Genomic DNA, 20,100 nt, shown 5'->3' with positions numbered 1-20,100 from the left:
CCCATGCTCTTAGAACTTTAAAAGGTAGCCCACAATCAGTAGCGGTTCTTGGAATGTGCCAATGGCTGCTCATGGATGAAAGGTCACTTTTACAGGACAACATTACATATCTTTAGAGGGAAGATAGAAAACTCCTTGAAAACAGAGACTTGTGTGTTCATTTTCTTCCTTCATAGCTGGATACATAGGGGACACATTCTATGGATAGCTCAGGTTGTCTGGCTCTCAGGCACCTTAGTGGGCAAGTGGGAGGAAGAAGACCCTGGGGTGCCCCAAATTGTGTGTGCAGTTCACTTTCTCTGCACAAAATGGGCCTCTGAGCAAATCAGGTTATGTAAAGCTGGTGCAAGTCATTCCAATATGGAGGAGGGAGAGTTGCTGTGAACCACAGTTGGTACCCCATATCCACCTAAAACCTACTGACTCCAAGCCCAACTCCATGGTTTCACTTGGATGTTTTTATGTTGCACTGGAAGAAATAGAGGCCGTGAGACCCAGGCTCTTTTAGTGTGTCTGCAAGCCATCTGGGCACAAAGAAGAAATGACCTGTGCTTGACTGCATCATCTCCCCACTCTCCTTTTTAGGAGGTTATTTCATCTTTCTGGGCTTTCATGTTTAGTAGTCTTGCCCTGTGACTTGACACTGGCATGTCCCTGTTGCCTTGGAATAGAACTGGCTCCAGCAGTGGCAGGCTCCATCTCTGGCAACAAATTTGCCTCCCAGGGACTCATCATCCCTGGTTTCCCTCCTGCCTCTGGGAAGGCCATCCTTGCCTGTGGAGTGTCAGTAGGTGGAGGCTGTTCCTCCTGGAGATAAAGGATCTTACTGTTTATTAGGCCATTGCTTCTGTGCCTCCCCTTCCCCCCACCCAACACACACACACACACATACACACACACACACATTTTAGGTATCTGCTTCTTTCCTTCATTGGGAAGGGGGCTTTTATCTTTCCCCTTTTGCTTTCCAATGGACTCCATCATAACAGCAGCAGCCAGGACGCAGTGGTCTGCAGGGGACAACATCACGTCATTCTGTCAGCAAAAACCCTTCCTGAGATGTCTGGATTTTTTTTTTTTTTTTAATTTGTCAGAGGGCTTGGGCTCTCACCAGAGAAAGATGGAAAGGCAGAGGTAGAGAGGGAGAGAAGGAGGAATGCATCCCCTAATCAGATGTAGTCACACCACTTTCCTTTCTTCATTTCTCTGTCCTGTTGGCATTTGGAGCGCCGCCCTCCAACCCCCTCTCCCTCCCTACACACACACACATACCTGACACATGTTTTTCAAGCCACTAGGGCTGGGATTTGAATCACATGATTGGTTATGTTGAATCCAGCTCCCTTAACCAGCAGACCACAGTTGGTCTGAAGCTTAGAATTCTTAAAAGGGGCTCCATGAAAACCCAGAGTTGCTTCAGCAACTCGTAAACAGGAGTGAGGAAGCTGCTTGCTCCTCTCTTGGAAGGGGTCCCTAGTAATGCCCCATTAAGCAACAGGGGTCATGGATCAGCGAGCACCCAGATCAGCAGAGGCCAACCTGCCTTTGGGAGGGACTTCTCTGTGCCCTTCTCCAATATAGTCTTTTGTACTGACTATTTGCATGGGGCCCCTCTGTCCACACTTACCTGCTTCTTACTGTGGCACCATGACCATTTACTAAGATACGTTAGGAAATGTTCTCCTTTCTAGGAGCCAGTTTTTTTTTAAATTTTTTTTCCAGCCTCATCTTGTAGACTATAGAACTAAGGGATGCCATTAAAAATTGTTTACATAATTCAGTGCACCTCTGGAAAAATCTCTAGAACTGTCCATGGACTTCTGTATTTTCTGCACTAATATCTAAGCTATTACCTTCTTTCTTGTCCTTTCTTTGTTTTTTATTGTTTTAGAAGGTCTAATTTTTACAGTCTTGGTTGTTAACATTTGAAAATTCATTCACATGATGCTTCTTCCTTTGGTGGTTCAGTAGCATTATCTGGTTTTGTCCTGCAGAGATATTTAATGGCGCACAGGTTTTATTTATTTATTTATTTATTTATTATTTATTATTATTTTTGAGTAGCCAATCTTTTCTCTTCTTTTTTGGAGAGGTTTTTGCTATAGGGCGTGTGCGCTTACCAGACAGACAGAGAGAGACAGAGAGATAGAAAGCAAGAAATCACCCCCCATGGGGGATGGCCACGCCGTAATCCCTTCTCCATTTTCTTCTCGGGATCTTGGGCACGCATGCACACACACCCAGCATGAGTTTAGGTCACTGGGTCCGGGACACATGCACACGCGCCCGGCATGATTTTAAGCCACCGGGTGCGGGACACGAACCGCGGTCGACTACGTGGGAGTCCAGCGACATAGCCATTAAGCGAACTGCTGGTCCCTAAGTAGCCAATCTTTTCAAGTCAGGAACTTCCACTGGCTGCCAGACCAGTACTAGGCCCTCTATTGATGAAATCCTGTGAACTGTGCGGGCAGCAACTCTTGCCATTGTAGTCATGGCTAACATGATATTCTGTGAACACTTTAAGACAGAGATGATGAATCTGTGTACCTGGTAGGTCTGACAGTTTATCTGATATACTAAGTCCTTTCTGTAATCACCTTGCTTTCCTAACTGTGACAGTCACAGTAAGAGAAGTTAGAAATCAGGCTGCAACCATTCAGATCCTTGTCAGTGACTCCTTGAGTTCCAAGCCCTCCCCTCTTATCTCAGTCAATTCCAGGAGATGAAAGACACAGAGCAATGTACAGGAAAATGAGTTTTGAGAGGTTGGACTTCCATAGCAATACTCTCTCTAGGCAGTGCCACAGTGGTCCCTTGATAGAACCAGCAGGCTCTGAAGAGCTGACTCACAAGAGACTGATTTATAAACTAAAATTTGAATGTTGATGTACCTGGGGAGAGAAACTTGATGGGACAACTGGCTTCTGGTTCTGGTCATTGGCTCTAGTCACTGGCTCCTCCCTGATGGAAAGGGGTATTCTCAGGAAGCTAACTTGGAGCTGAGAAAGTTCCCTGATGAATATAGTATTAGAACAAGGATAGATGCATTCAAGAAGCCCAGTAGATCCCATTTCCACGTTGCAAACACTTCAATCTTTGAGAAAGTGAGTCTTTAAAAAAAAATTTTTTTTTGGAGAGGTTTTTGCTATAGGGCGCATGCGCTCACCAGACAGACAGAGACAGAAAGTGAGAAATTACTCCCCAGGGGGGAAGGTCACGCCTCAATCCCTTCTCTTCTATTCTCCTCTCGGGATCTTGGGCACGCACGCACACGCGCCCGGCTTGAGTTTAAGCCACTGGGTCCAGGACGCGAACCGCGGTCGACTACATGGGAGTCCAGTGACATAGCCATTATGCTAACTACTGGTCCCAGAAAGTGAGTCTTTTAAGAGCTCTTACCTGTTGGGCAGCCTTGGGAACACCTTGGTAGACTTGCTTTCCAACTCGTTGTGTGGACAGAGACATCTGGTGACAGGTGTCTCCAGTTATGTCTGGAGAACATGTTCTAGTGATGAATAATCCTCTGCTCGTTTTATAGCAAGTTTTCAGTTGGGTATTCCTGGTGCCTTTTGAGAAGGACACTCAACTTCCTGGTATGCTCTAGAAGACTTGCTGGCATCAGCTTCACCAACTCAGTTCATGTTAGAGTCCCTAGAGGAAGGATTGTAGACAGCCAGTTCTATAAGCATCAGTGTTAGTGACTGAAGTTTTCTGACCTCATCACCAGAATTTTCTGTGCCTGATTTGGGGCTTGCAATTCCCCTTGTGTGCACTTGGCTTATCACCAATAAGGTCAGAATCCCAGTCTTCAGCAGGGGAGGAAGGTAATGATTTCATTGCTGTTTCCAAGTCCAGACTTCCCATTCCTGTCTCACAGGGCACATCCTGCCATGTTTCTTGCTTTAGTTAAGAAATGATCTTTCAGTAGAGGAAGCCGTGGCTTGATAATTTAAGTAGGAGGTAATAGCAGTTATCCTATAGGACATTGACAGGTTTTCCTGGCAACAGGTGTGTCCTTGTGATAAACTTTTCTTGGACCTCTAAGCTGATGAGAATATTCTTAGAGTACACTCCAGTGACTGGATGAATTGGATCCATTAGGTGCACCCTCAGTGACACTTAATCATATTTTTTCTCTCTCTTTTCCTTTTTAGATCACCATTGAAGATATTGGGAACAAAAGAAAATATGACTTCCCCCTTAACCGCTGGCTAGCCTTAGATGAAGATGATGGCAAAATCCAAAGGGATATCCTAGTGGGTGGAGCTGAGGCCACAGGTAGAACTGAAGAAAGGGGATGCTCAATTGTCTAATATTTCACTTTCTGCCTGAGGGTCAGTGTTTATACCTGTGGGCCTAGTGGATCAAGCAGAAGCCATCTGGGTTCACAAATACCATTCTTCCTACTCCTAAAAATGAGACATTAATTGCCCAGGGCACAATTATGTTAATCCACAGGGTGAAGTAAAAAAAAGTTCACACTTTTAATAATTTTTCCTGATATCGAGTGCTTTGTATATGCCAGGCCCTGTGCTAGGCAGCTGGCCCACTTTTTCTCCTTTAATACTTACAACTACCCTATAATACAGAAACTGTTGTCCCAATTTTACAGAAAGGAAACTGAGGCACATAGGAATTAAGAGACCTGTCCAAGGTCTCTCGGTTGGTGAATGATAGATCCAGTATTTGTTCTGCTTCTTAAAACCTTACTCTGTGTGATTTCTATGGAAAACCTATAACTTCCAGCTTGGCATGGGTGTCCTAGAAAATTGATGTTGATGTTGTAGGCATCTGAGAATATGTTTTTTTTCAAAACCTCCATGGCTGACCATTGCATAAAGATAAAGTCCAAGTTTTGTAGTATAATATGTGAAGTGTTCCAAAAGTTGGCTCCAGTTTAACCTCTCAGCAGAATCTTCCAGTACCCTTTCTCTCACTGTACCCTCACGCCTTCCATTACTACTCCCCAGCTCATTCACATGACTTTCCTCTCTCCCCTCCCCTCCTGCTGACCTCCCTGTTTGCCTTACTCTTTCTCTCCTTTTATCCTTGGAACATGCTTTCCCCTCAGCCTGTAATGCTACTCCTTCTTTCTGTTTCTCAAATTCTTGCTTCTAGTCGCTTCCCCTGAGCCCTTCTCAACATCTTCTGGACTCAGCCATTTCTCCCTTCTTTTGCTCCATGCATCTTGGGCCGGCCATGGTTGCTATTGTTTAAGAGACTAAATGCTGCCCTCCTCCAGCACTTTGGAACCTCATCACAATGGCTTGATCATTATGAAGTGTAATGAATCATTTATATTGAAAGTTTGCAAAGTATTAACTTAAAACATATCAAGAATAGGTCTAATATGATCCCATTTACCATGTTACTATCACTCACCTCCCAGTGGTAGAGGAAGAGGAGAAATGACTGCAGCCAGGAATTGTTGGCCACAGCTGTGTGTCTGGAGTAAGAATACCACCAGATGATGTGTCTTGGAAAAATGAAGCTTGAGACCCACTTTTTTTTAAAAGCAGTGGCCATTTTTTTTTTTTTATCTTCATATACTCCTAAGGGCCTGGCATCTAGTAAGCACTCAATAAATATTTATTGAATAAAAGAAGGTATAAATGTATGAATCAATACTCATCCATGTATTAGGTCATCAAGAAATTAATGATGTATTTTTCTGTTTTTCTATGCAAAAATGCATCATGACCTTCCCGACGACCCAATAGTTGCATATAGTACCTTCCAATGAAACGTGATAGTCTTTTCACGTTTTTATTCTCTAGGGTCACAGGTTGGGGGTGTGAGAGGGGACACAGTAAGGGGTGGCTGGGGAGAATTAACAAGACTTAAAGTGCCAATCACGTTAGACTCCAAGACAGAATGAAAGAATCCAGGCCGCCCCTTGGCAGAATTTCCTGTTCAACTGCCTTTGGTGTTTTCTCTTCCTCTGCCCAATCTCAGAATTTATTTCCCCTTGCTGACTCCGCTCTAGCATCCCATGTTCTCATATTGCCTCCAGACTGTCCCAAACCCCAATGGACCAACCTACCGTGTCCCCTCTTTCCTTCAATCCTCCTTCATTCCTCCGCATCAGTAATGAAGGAGGACATTGGTGCCCTTTATTAAAAGTAATGTTTTTAAGTTATCAGCAAAAGAGCAAGCTAAATGAATCAGATAGCCCTGAATATAAATCTCCATTAATGGAGTTGACTATTATAATTAGATTAGACATAACAGAATTCATCTGGCAGCTATTAATAATACACATAGTAATTAACATTAATAATAAGTACTATTCTTAGCCAACTCCAGTTCCTCATCTTTGTTAGTTTCCTGTAATCAGCACTGACAGTTTCCTGTAATAAAACTTGCAGTTTATTCTCAAACTCAGACACACTGACACACGAACTCTGAGAAAGATGAAGTTGAGAGGGACGTTAGATGCCTCCTGGGGAGGAGGACTTAAGGAGGGATGGGGAAGTGTGGAAGAGGAGGGCATTAGGGGACATCATGGCCAGGTAGGGGAGAAGGTGGAAGGGTGTTGTAATACAGCTCATACTGAACTTTCTCCTTCTCTCTGGTATTTCTACACTAGCTATCACATATATTGTTACTGTTTTCACTGGAGATATCCGAGGTGCTGGGACCAAGTCCAAAATCTATTTGGTCATGTATGGAGCCAGAGGGAATAAGAACAGTGGTAAAATCTTCCTGGAAGGCGGCGTGTTTGACCGTGGCCGCACGGACATCTTCCACATTGAGCTGGCTGTTCTCCTCAGCCCTCTGAGTCGAGTCTCCATTGGGCACGGCAATGTGGGTGTCAACAGAGGCTGGTACTGTGAAAAGGTAAAGGATATTCTGAGGGGAGCCTTCCCTTAGTTAACCCCCTGAATCTCCAAGCAAGTGCAAACTCTCACCTGAATCCTACTTCCTACTCCCTTTGGATCTGTTATGGAACATAAAGGCTATCCTTTTCACTGGGCATTTTAGGTGGTAACATGTTCATCTATCTTGTCTTCCTGAGGTTCAGAAATGGAGGCTATTTTGTATACACCAAGGGCCAGATATAGGGTAGACTATTCAGAGGTGTTCTGTTGGTGGTTATAGACTATTCTGATTCCTGGTGATAGACTAGTCTAGACTATATCACCTCCGTTTATATAATACATCTCTTGATCAACAAGTATTTTGAAACATGTTTATATCATGGATTACTTAAACTTTAAAGAATATGCTCTATAAAAAATAAGCCATAAAGAAAGATGGAAAACAAACTTCAACTTTGCCTACCACTCAGCTTGAGAAAGAACATTTCCAATGATTTTGAAACCCCTCTGTGCCCTTGCCCAATCATATAATCTTTTCTCTCCTAAAGCACGTATGCTATTATTATGGAATTTTTCTGTGTACCTATTGTTTGTAACTGTCTCACTCAACATTATGCTGTAGAGATTCATCTAAATAATAGCAGAAGCTGTGATTTAACCATTTCCCTGCTGTAACTATTTTATTGAATGAATCATGTATAATTTTAGTCCATTCTTCTGTTGATGAATTTTTGGGTTTTTTTCTTTTGGGGGGGGACTATATGTTTATATTCTCTTTTTGATTTTTAGGATAGGAATTTAATTTTTTGTCTTTAATGTTTGTCACAAGTTAGAAATATTTAAGAAGGCATACAAAATTTATGATAGTTCCTGTTTTCAAGAATCAGTATCTTACACTGTTATATATTTATTTTTTTCTTTTTCTTTTTTTAATTTTTAATTTAATTTAATTTTTTTTTAGAGGTTTTTGGTATAGGGCGTGTGCGCTCACCAGACAGATAGAGAGAGACAGAGAGAGAGCGAGAAATCACCCCCCAGGGGGAAGGCCACACCACAATCCCTTCTCCTCCATTCTCCTCTCGAGATCTTGGGCACGCATGCACACGCACCTGGCGTGAGTTTTAAGCCATCAGTTCCGGGACGCAAACTGCGGTCGACTAAGTGGGAGTCCAGCGACATAGACATTACACTAACTGCTGGTCCCTACACTGTTATATATATATTTATTTATTTATTTATTTATTTATTTATTTATATTATCATCATAATCTTGTTTATATTACATTGGATAACATATAACTTTACACTGTATTGCATTGCTTTTTCATCGCATGTTAATCAATACAGAGACATTAATCTCCCTACTTCATCATTCAATATCTTTTCAATGTTTTTTCCAATCATTATTATTATTATTCTAATTATTTTTTTAAACAGTCAATCACTATTTCTCATTTTGCTTGTAAAAAGACTTTACCCATCATGAAATATTTCTCAGACCAATCCAGTTGAGAATACTATACATATCATTATCAACAGGTAATAAGCCATATCTGTTTCCCACTAACGTCCTACCTCTCTATTTGTTCTCTTGCTATCTTTCTCTATCCTCTTCTCTTCACCTGAGGGTTGTTTCTTGATTTTTACTACTATAGACAATGCGGCCATAAAGTTTTTGTATTTATATATATTCATACACATGTGTAAGAGCTTCTTAGGATGAAAGTTCCAAGTCACAGAATCAGTGAATCTTCAACTTTATTGAATAATTGTTATTTCCAAAGCATTCCAGATTGTTTTCCAAAGTAGCTGAACCATTTATTCAACCATGAGTAAGAGACATACAATTCCATATATTTGTCAATACTTGATATTGCTTGAATTTTTTATTTTCACTATTTTGGAGGTTATAAAATGATCCTATTGTAGTTTTAATTTTTTTCATGGTTACTACTGAGGTTGAATGTATTTTTATTTCTTTATTAGACATTCACATTTCCTTTTGTGTAAAAAAATGCCTGTTCATGTCTTTTGCTAATTTTTCTATTGTTTGATCTATTGTTAAATTTATTCTTATAAATTATTTATTTAAGCTGGCTATGAATGATATGTTCATAGTATATATATTATATATATGTATATAATATATAATATATATACTATAAACAAACTTATATACTAAAAAGTTTGTTTATAGTAGTCCTTGAAAAAGAGATTTAATTTAGAAATAACCTGGTTTACCAGTCTTTCCCTTTATGGTCAATCCTTTGTGTATTGTTGAAAGAAATCTTACCTTAAAGCTATGAAGACATTGCTCCATATTTGCATCTAGAAATTATAAAATTTTTGTTTTCTCATTTATATCTTTAATCTATCAGGAATTGATTTTTGTGAGATAAGTGGTCCAATTTTATTTTTTTCCATGTGAATATTTAAATGTTCCAAAAATTTTGTCAAATGGATTTTAAAACAAGTAAAGTTAAAAAAAAATTTAAAAAAGTAAAGTTAATAGTCAACTGGAAATTTTTTTTTTTTTAGAGAGATTTTTACTATAGGGTATGTGCACTCTCCAGAGAGACACACAAAGAAAGTCAGAAATTACCCCTCAGAGGGGATGGCCATGCTGCAATCCCTTCTCCTCCATTCTCCTCATGGGATTTTGGCTATGCACGCATACATGCCTGGTATGAGTTTTAAGTCGCAGGGTTTGGGACTTGAACCACAGTTGGCCATGTGGGAATCAAGCAACATATGCCATCTGCTGGTCCCCATTTTTGTTTAGAGAGAGATTATTGCTATAGGGTGCATGTGCTCGTCAGAGAGAAAGAGAGAGACGGAGAGACAGAAAGGAAGAAATCACCCCCAGCGGGGCTGACCACGCCACAATCCCTTCTTTTCCATTCTCCTCTTAAGATTTCTGGCATGCCCACACACATGCCCAGCATGAGTTTTAAGCCACATAGTCTGGGGCTTGAACTGTGGTTGACTAGGTGAGAGTCCAATGATGTAACCATTACACTAACTGAGTATTTGTCATATATGACCTTTATTATGTTGAGATATGTGCATTGTATATTTAATTAAGAATCTTCATCATAAGGGGATATTTTACTTTATCAAATGTTTTTTCTGCATCAATTGAAATTATCATTTTTTCTTTCATTCTGTTTATGTGATGTATCACACTTATTTATCACACTTACTTATTCACATATGTTACCATCTTTGCATTTCTAAGATAATCCTACTTGTGCTATTGAATCACATTTGCTAGTATTTTGTGAGAATTTTTGCACCTACATTTATCAGGGATCTTTGATCTGGAGTTTTGTTTTTTAGTTCTTTGTCTGATTTTTGCTGGCCTTGTAAAATAAGTTTGGAAGGATTCTATCCACCTTAATATTTTGGAAGAGTTGTAAAAGAATCAATGCTTTTTTTTTTTCTTTGAAAGTTTTTTAGAATTCAGCAGCGAAGACATTGATCCTAAGTTTTTCTTCATTGAGAATCTTTTTATTACTGATTTCAAACTTGTTGGTGTGTTCAGGCTTCCTAGTTCTTCTTGGTTTAATTTTAGTAATTTATATATGTTCAGAAATTTATTTATGTCCTCTAGGTTTCCAGCTCATTGGCATATAATTGTTCATTATAGTCTCTAATGATCTTTTGTATTTCTGTGATGTTTGTTGTAATACCTCCTTTTTCATTTGTTATTTTATTTAACTCTTCTTTCTTTTGCTTTGTTGATTTTGCTTATCTTTAAAAAAAAAACAACCTTTTTGTTTAATTTATCCTTTTTTTTTTTTGGTCTCTATGTCATTTATTTCTGCTCTGATCTTAATTATTTCTTTCCTTCTACTACTTTGGGTTTAGTTTGTTCTTGTTTTTCTAGTTCCTTGAGATACATTGTCACGATATATATAACTTCCTTTTAGTACTTCTTTTGCTGTATCCCATAGTTTTTGGTATAACATGTTTTTGTTTACATTTGTTTAAAGAAATTTTAAATGTTCTTTTTAAATTTATTCATCAGGTTATTATTGATAAATGAGGGCTTAATCCTGTCATTTTGTTGATTATTTTCTGGTTGCTTTGTTTTTCTTTTACTCTTTTCATCTACTTGTATTATTTATCTTTGCAGTTCAGTGATTTTCTATAGCAGTAACGTTTGATTTATTTCTCTTTCTTATTTGTTTGATTGCTCTATTTAATAGTCAACTGGAAATTTTTTTTTTTTTAGAGAGATTTTTACTATAGGGTATGTGCACTCTCCAGAGAGACACACAAAGAAAGTCAGAAATTACCCCTCAGAGGGGATGGCCATGCTGCAATCCCTTCTCCTCCATTCTCCTCATGGGATTTTGGCTATGCACGCATACATGCCTGGTATGAGTTTTAAGTCGCAGGGTTTGGGACTTGAACCACAGTTGGCCATGTGGGAATCAAGCAACATATGCCATCTGCTGGTCCCCATTTTTGTTTAGAGAGAGATTATTGCTATAGGGTGCATGTGCTCGTCAGAGAGAAAGAGAGAGACGGAGAGACAGAAAGGAAGAAATCACCCCCAGCGGGGCTGACCACGCCACAATCCCTTCTTTTCCATTCTCCTCTTAAGATTTCTGGCATGCCCACACACATGCCCAGCATGAGTTTTAAGCCACATAGTCTGGGGCTTGAACTGTGGTTGACTAGGTGAGAGTCCAATGATGTAACCATTACACTAACTGAGTATTTGTCATATATGACCTTTATTATGTTGAGATATGTGCATTGTATATTTAATTAAGAATCTTCATCATAAGGGGATATTTTACTTTATCAAATGTTTTTTCTGCATCAATTGAAATTATCATTTTTTCTTTCATTCTGTTTATGTGATGTATCACACTTATTTATCACACTTACTTATTCACATATGTTACCATCTTTGCATTTCTAAGATAATCCTACTTGTGCTATTGAATCACATTTGCTAGTATTTTGTGAGAATTTTTGCACCTACATTTATCAGGGATCTTTGATCTGGAGTTTTGTTTTTTAGTTCTTTGTCTGATTTTTGCTGGCCTTGTAAAATAAGTTTGGAAGGATTCTATCCACCTTAATATTTTGGAAGAGTTGTAAAAGAATCAATGCTTTTTTTTTTTCTTTGAAAGTTTTTTAGAATTCAGCAGCGAAGACATTGATCCTAAGTTTTTCTTCATTGAGAATCTTTTTATTACTGATTTCAAACTTGTTGGTGTGTTCAGGCTTCCTAGTTCTTCTTGGTTTAATTTTAGTAATTTATATATGTTCAGAAATTTATTTATGTCCTCTAGGTTTCCAGCTCATTGGCATATAATTGTTCATTATAGTCTCTAATGATCTTTTGTATTTCTGTGATGTTTGTTGTAATACCTCCTTTTTCATTTGTTATTTTATTTAACTCTTCTTTCTTTTGCTTTGTTGATTTTGCTTATCTTTAAAAAAAAAACAACCTTTTTGTTTAATTTATCCTTTTTTTTTTTTGGTCTCTATGTCATTTATTTCTGCTCTGATCTTAATTATTTCTTTCCTTCTACTACTTTGGGTTTAGTTTGTTCTTGTTTTTCTAGTTCCTTGAGATACATTGTCACGATATATATAACTTCCTTTTAGTACTTCTTTTGCTGTATCCCATAGTTTTTGGTATAACATGTTTTTGTTTACATTTGTTTAAAGAAATTTTAAATGTTCTTTTTAAATTTATTCATCAGGTTATTATTGATAAAAGAGGGCTTAATCCTGTCATTTTGTTGATTATTTTCTGGTTGCTTTGTTTTTCTTTTACTCTTTTCATCTACTTGTATTATTTATCTTTGCAGTTCAGTGATTTTCTATAGCAGTAACGTTTGATTTATTTCTCTTTCTTATTTGTTTGATTGCTCTATTAGTGAGTTTTTTCTTCCCTTTGTTTTTTTTTTAATGATAATATTTGTCTTTCTAGATGTAGTACTTCCTTAAGTATTTCCAAAAGAGTTGGTCTGGAGTGATAAATTCTCTCAGCTTTTGCTTGTCTAGGAAAGATATTATTTCTTCTTCAATTCTGAAGGACAACTTTGCTGAAAATAACTTTATTTTAAATTCCATCCAACTTTATTGTTGGATGGAATTTATTTTCTTTTTACTTATAGTACCTTAAATATATTGTATTATTCTCTTCTGGCCTGTAATGTTTCTACTGAGAACTCGTTTGTTAGTTTCATGGAGTTTCCTTCATATATGACTTGATGATTTTCTCTTGCTGTTTTGGCTTCCTTCTTTGTCTTTAACTTTTGACAGTTTGACTATAATATTTGTTGGAGATCTTTTGAGGTTGAATCTATTGGGTGACCTTTGTATTTCTTAAATCTGGAGATCATTTCACCCTAGACTTGGGTTTTCAGCTATTATTCTGTTAACTAAGTTTTCTATTTTTTTTCCCCACATCTTCTACTTCTGGAACCCCCATAATGTGAATATTTGTTCACTCAATGGTGTCTAGTAGGTCATGGAAGCTTTCTTCAATATTTATTTATATATCTGGTGGGGTTATTTTAAAAGCTCTTTTTTAGTAGATATTCTTTATTTTGCTTGATCTAGCCTGCTGTTGATGCTTTCACCTGAATTTTAAATTTCATTATTGCATTAGTCATCTTCTGTGTTGCTATTTGGTTCCTTTTTTTTTTTTTTTAAAATACCAGAGGGTGTGTGTTCATACACAAGACAGAAAGAGAGTAAGAAAGAGAGATAAAGCAAACCACAATAGTATTTAGTCACATGCAATTGTTTTCTCTCCAATATTCCATCTTGTCAGAATCCTGGGCATGTGTGCATGCACATGGTGTTTTTTAAGCCACTGGAGCTGAGATTCAAGCCATGTGGGATCCAGCTCTCTGCACAGCACTTGAGTGCTGCACTATGGGGCTGACACTTGTTTGGGCCTTTTTTATAATCTCTATATGTCTTTGCTGTTTTTTTCATTCATATCATATATTATTTCTTAATTTTGTTGAATTGCTTATCCGAATCCTCCCACATCTTTTAAGTTTCCTTCAGATCATTAATTTGAATTCCATTTCAGGCATTTCTTGGATTTCATTTTTTTTGTAATTTGCTACTGAAGAATTATTGTATTTCTTAAGAGGAGTCACATGTTTTAATTTTCTGGTGTTTTTTGTGTCCCTGAATTGATATCTGGACATCTGGTGGAAGAGTAGCCTCTTCTGGGTTTACAGTTTTAAAGTGTAGAGGACTTTTTCCTGTAGATGTGTCCTATAGTATTAGTTGGGCAGTGTGCTTTGAGTTTGGTTCAGGTTGGGTTCTGTAGTGTGGTTTCTGCATGCTTTCTGCAGCTGGAATCTATGTCTTCAGTGCTTGTGAGTGCTTTTGTTGACTGTGAGTGTTTGTGTGTACAGTCGTGTGGCTTTCTTGGAGAAGAGGGCCACTGGGGTGGAGTTCAGGGTCCTTTGATCCTGGGTAGGGGGCATGTATTGTGTTGGGTCCCTCTGATTGAGGAAGCATCATCTCCACTGCCAGTGATTATAGCAGATGTCAGGTGTGGAGGTGCTTGTGCCCTCAGACTTCGGATGGAGCATATGGAGCACATGGAGTTTCCATCAGCTGAAATGGCAAGAACACAGACAGCAGCAGCTGTAATACTTGGACTGGTATCCTTAGGCCTTGCATGAGGTACCCAAAGTGATCCAAGGACAGAATAACTGGCAGCAGGAACAGGAACACCAGCCAGTGTCTTCAGACACTGTGTGGGTGCATGTGGGGTGCAGGGATCTTGCCAGTGGGCAGTGTGGGGTCACTTATGGAAGTGGGAGCTTCAGGAGAATGGGGTCTTTAGACCCTAGGCAGAGTACATAGAAGCCCTTCTTGCTGAGGTAGCTGGGTTAGCAGTAGTGGCTGCATCCAAACAGTGTCCTCAAACTCATAAACTTTATCATTTTTATTTCTTTTTGGTTGGTTGGTTTGACCACATGGCATAAGACCTATAGTATAATGCTGAATGAAAAGATCAATAGTGTATATATTAATTTTGTTCTAGGTTTTAAAGAGATTCCTTCTGTTTTTAATTTTTTTATAAATTTATTTATTCTTTTTTTTTTTTTTTTGAGAGGTTTTTGTTATAGGGCGTGTGTGCTCGCCAGACAGAGAGAAACAGAGAGGCAGAAAGCGAGAAATCACCCCCCCAGGGGGGATGGCCACATCACAATCCCTTCTCCTCCATTCTCCTCTCGGAATCTTGGGCATGCATGCACATGTGCCCTGCGTGAGTTTAAGCCACTGGGTCCGGGACTCGAACTGCGGTCAACTACGTGGGAGTCCAGCGACATGGCCATTACACTAACTGCTGGTCCCATAAATTTATTTATTCTTTACATTTAATCGCTGTGTAGCATTACAGTATACCAAATGAATTTTCCCATTATAAATACACTGCATATTAGTCCAAAGACATTACCATATACATTATAATCAACAGATTTCCTTCTAATGTTGCATGTAGTTATTTATGTCCATTTGGGAGTTTTGGAAGGAACTCTTACATTAAATTAAGTAAATCCCCTCTCATTTATATTGTTAACAGTTTTTATTACAAATTGGTGTTCAAATTTTATGTAATGCTTAAGAGAGTTTTTTGTTTGTTTGTTTTGTTATATGGAGTATGTCCTTGCCAGAGAGAAAGAGAGAGACAGAGTCAGAAAGAGAGAAATTACCCCCTGGGGGTATGGCCACACTGCAATTCATTATCCTCAATTCTCTTCTCAGAATTTTAGACATGCATGCACATGTGCCTGTCATGAGTTTCAAGCTGCTGGTCCCAGGATTCCACCTACATGGGAGTTCAGTGATAAAACTATTAAGCCATCTGCTGGTCCCTGTAATGCTTTTTCTGTACTTAATGAAATAGTCACATAACTTTTATCTTTTATTTATCAATGTGGTGGATTGTATGACTGCATTTTCTAATGATCAACCAATAATGCATTTTATAAGCCCAATATGATGACAATAGATTATAATTTTACATGGTTTTAGAATTGGCTTGACAACATATTTTTGACTATTTAAAAATTTTTTTTTATTTTACATTCACTGAACATCACGATAGATGATTTTCCAGCCACAATACACTGTAAAGTGGCTTAATTATACATGTTATCATCAACAAATAATTTTCAATTTCTTGTTTAATATGTATTTTTCCCGCCTATTTCTCACCTTCTGCCATTTCTCATCATCCTCCCACCTTGTCTTTGGTATCTGCAATTGCTTTCCATTTCTTTATTCTTTCCCACATCGTATTGATTCACAAAATATCTTAATTAATCTAAATATTTTCAATAGTAAGTTCAGTTGATATATACATATTTGTGAACAAAAGTTGACTTTAGGCATGAAACTCTGTGGGTAGAATGAATATACTATAAAATAGCACATTGCTGAGGATATATAACTTACTATGGTCATTAAATAGGTTTTTTTATTTTTTGAGAGGTTTTTGCCATAAAGCGTGTGCTCTCATCAGAAAAGGAGACACAGAGAGACAGAAAGCGAGAAATCACCCCCCCCCCCCCGGGAGGGATGGCCATGCTACAATCCCTTCTCTTCCATTCTCCTCTCAGAATCTTGGGCATGCATGCATACACACCCGGCGTGAGTTTAAGCCATCTGGTCCGGGATTCGAACCATATAGCGACATAGCCATTATGCCAATTGCTGGTCCCTAAATAGATATCTTTTAAATTACATTTTTTAATTTCAAGAAAGGCAGTTTTAGCTTTAATAAATCAAAATAAAAAAATGTTAAGAGAATTTTGCTTAATACTTAAAGTCAAGAAAAAGGTTAGGATTCTGTTTGAATAGTAGGTACATGGACCTGTCCACAACTCTAGAGAAGACAAAGCTCCTTAATACTGGGAAACAAAGCATAGAAGATCAGTAATGTTTTAGTCAAAAGTCATAAAATTCTATTTCATCAGTTCAAACTCATTGTACTTTATCTTCTGTTGTGGTTCAATCTTTCTGTATAATTCTGGGCAATAACATTAAACTCTGGACTTGTCCCTACCATTAAGCCAGCCATTTTCTTAACTGTTTTAGAAACCCTTATTTCTGTGTGTCTGACTTTAGTTTTCCTGGGATAGCACTCTCTTCAGAATTTCTTGGAGAGCTGGTCTGGTGTTGGTTAATTCTTTCAGGTTTTGTTTATCTGAGAATGTTCTTGTCTTCTCTTCCCACAACATAGACTTGCTGGATATAGTATTCTTGGTTGAAATTGCTTTTCACTAAACACTTTGAATATATTTTCCTATTCTTTCTTCACTCATATTGTTTCTTTTTTTTCGGAGAGGTTTTTTTGCTATAGGGCACGTGCGCTCGCCAGACAGAGACAGACAGAGAGACAGAAAGCGAGAAATCACCCCCCAGGGGGGATGGCCACGCGCAATCCCTTCTCCTCCATTCTCCTCTCGGGATCTTGGGCATGCACACACACGTGCCCAGTGTGAGTTTTAAGCCACTGGGTCCGGGACGCAAACCGTGGTCAACTACGTGGGAGTCCAGCGACATAGCCATTACGCTAACTGCTGGTTCCCACTCACATTGTTTCTAATGAGAGATTCACGGTTAGCCTAATGGGATATCCTCTGTAGGTAACTTGACATTTCTCTCTTGCCAGTCTGAGTATCTTGTCTTTGTGGTTTTGGTCATTCTGGCTATAATGTGTCTTAGAGAAGATCTTCTTGGGTTGATCCTATTTGGGATCCTTTGTGTTTCCTGGGCCTAGATCTTTGAAGGCCTCTCTAGGTTTGTTTTTTTTTTTTCCCCAGGATTTCATGGAATAGATTGTCAATGCCCTTATTAGTCTCTTCACCTTCTTGGGGATACAGATTATCCAGATGTTTGAACGTTTAATAGTATCTAGTATTTCTCATATGTTGTTCTTTTGGGGGGGCTATTTTATCAGTCTTCATGGTGGATTTTACTAGCCCAGAGATCTTTTCTTCTACATCTGAGATTCAATTTTCAGTATGATTTAGTCTACTTTTAATATTTTCAAAGGAAGTTTTCGACTTCCTGTATTATAGCCTTCACCTCCAACAGTTCCATTTGATTCTTTTGTATGGTGTGTATTTTCTCTTTCAACTCTTGGAAGAACTTCCTCACCTCCTGGAACTCATTAGTTTTTTTCTTCTTGTGTTTGCTGTCTCTCTTCCCTTCCATCTCTGTTAGTTTTGTCACTATGAATACTCTAAATTCTTTATCAGACATTTCCATGAGTTCCATTGTACTGTTTGTGAATGAAGAGAAGTTATTCTTTTCCCTTGGGGGAAAAACCCAATGCCAGTTTGCAGACCACATCCTCCTGTGCACCTGATTGCTCAGATTGATCTTCTACAAACTAGGAAGAAAGGAATAAGCCATCAGATGACTAGAAATCACCGCAGGGGCACAAGAAATAGGCTTGCCAACATTTAAAGTTCAATTTTCTACTTGTGTTCACAGTGGAACTGCCCCATAATTTTCCTTTTTTAATATAGTCCTTCAGTGGTTTTGATTCTAGAATAAAATGGAACTATTCCTCTCACTGAAAGAGGGCATATAAATTTTCAATGATCTGTTCTTCAAATGCTTTGTTTCAGTCTCCTGCAAAGTTATGTAGGAATGTGTATTTATGTATGTGAAACTACTGATTTTTAAAAGTTTTTGTTTTAGTTTTTCTGGTTATGGAGTTATTTTTATCTGTTTTCCATCCTATTTTATTGAAGTAGATTTTTATTAAAAATTGTACATTTGTAGATTTTAGAAATGTGTTGGCATGAAGTTATATACAGTAGTCTCTGATCTGATCTTTTTTTTTTTTTAGAGAGATTTTTGCTATAGGGCGCACCTCTAATCTATCTGTAATTATGACTCTTTTTGCATTTCTAACATTATTTTTTCATGGCTTCTTGCTCTTTTTGAGAGAGTTTTTTTGCTAGAGGATGCATGTGCTTGCCAGAGAGACAGAATGAGACAGAAAGAAAGAAATCCCCCCCCCCGGGGTGGATAAAACACCACAATCTCCTCTCTTCCATTCTCCTCTTGGGATTCTGGGTACAAATGCACATGCATATGCGTACGGCATGAGTTTCAAGCTGCCTGGTTCAGGACTTCAACCACGGTAGACCATGTGGGAGACTAGTGCCTTAACTACTAACACCACCTGCTGGCCCCTGTTCCTTACTTTTTAAAAATATCACTGTCACAAAAAAATTAATTCTTTCAAATAGCCAAATTTTGACTTTCTTTATACTATTTAAAATGTATTTTCTTTTTATTAACTTCTTAATTTTATCTCTTTTAAACTTCTCTGTATTTCTTTTGTTGCTATTTTTCTAAATTCTTAAATTGAAGGACCAGCTGATGGTGTAATGGTTACGTTGTCAAACTCCCACATAGTCAACTGCAGTCGAGTCTCAGAAGCAGCAGCTTAAAACTCATGCTATTTGTGCATTCCCAAAATCCCAAGAAGAGAATGGAAGAGAAGGGATTGCAGCGTGACCATCCCCCCTGGAGGCTGATTTCTTGCTTTCTGTCTCTCTGTCTCTCTCTTTCTTTCTGTTGAGTGCATTTGCCCTATAGCAAAAACCTCTCTAAAAATAAATAAATAAATAAGCAAAATTCTTAAATTAAATTTTTACTCATTAATCCTTAATATTTTCTCATGTAAATATTGTATATGCTAACTTTCTTTCAAGGTAGTGCTTTAGCTGCATTACATACATTATATGGGATATTTTAATCAATCAGTTTAATTTTGTTGTTTTATTTGAAAAGTCAACTTTGTTGGAGTATCACTGACCTAAAATGATAGGTATTCTAATAAGTTTGTAGTGATCTCTAGTTGTACTTTTAAAATGCATGCCTTTGATCTCTAATTATGTTGAACATTTTTATATACTTATTATCATTTGTATATCTTATTTTTCTAGGTGTCATTTGCTTAAATTTAGTTTTTTAAACTTATTATTAATTCAAAGAAGCTTGGTTTAGCTGTGATGGCACAGTAAAAAGGTTCCACTGTGTAATGGCTAAGACCACATGGGAGGTCTGGGTTTGATGCCTAGCCCAACCTAAACAGGCAGGACTTAGTGGTGTGTACCTGTGATCCTAGCTGGCTGGGAGGCTGGGGCAGGAGGATAATGATGATGTGGTGAGACTCTATTTTTAAAATGCCTATTTCTTTCCATCTTCCTTTCTGTCTCTCTCTCATGAAAAAAATACTTCT

The 20,100-nt window shown here is 38.1% G+C and overlaps 1 protein-coding gene across 2 annotated transcripts in view; it reads left to right on the top strand.

Moving 5' to 3' along the window:
* The window catches only part of LOXHD1 (lipoxygenase homology PLAT domains 1), a 219,353-nt gene that overhangs the window by 67,475 nt on the left and 131,778 nt on the right, over positions 1–20,100 (top strand). For both annotated transcript variants that reach the window (XM_006144420.1, XM_006144419.1), the window contains exons 7-8: positions 4,158–4,281; positions 6,593–6,843. In XM_006144420.1, the coding sequence (XP_006144482.1) occupies positions 4,158–4,281; positions 6,593–6,843 (375 nt within the window). The remainder of the gene's footprint in view (positions 1–4,157; positions 4,282–6,592; positions 6,844–20,100) is intronic.

The sequence above is a fragment of the Tupaia chinensis genome, unplaced genomic scaffold (genome assembly GCF_000334495.1).
Source record: "Tupaia chinensis unplaced genomic scaffold, TupChi_1.0 Scaffold000119_2, whole genome shotgun sequence".
In the NCBI taxonomy this organism is placed as follows: domain Eukaryota; kingdom Metazoa; phylum Chordata; class Mammalia; order Scandentia; family Tupaiidae; genus Tupaia; species Tupaia belangeri.
Note: the sequence above shows the minus strand (reverse complement) of the source record. Positions and strands in the feature narration are given on the sequence as shown.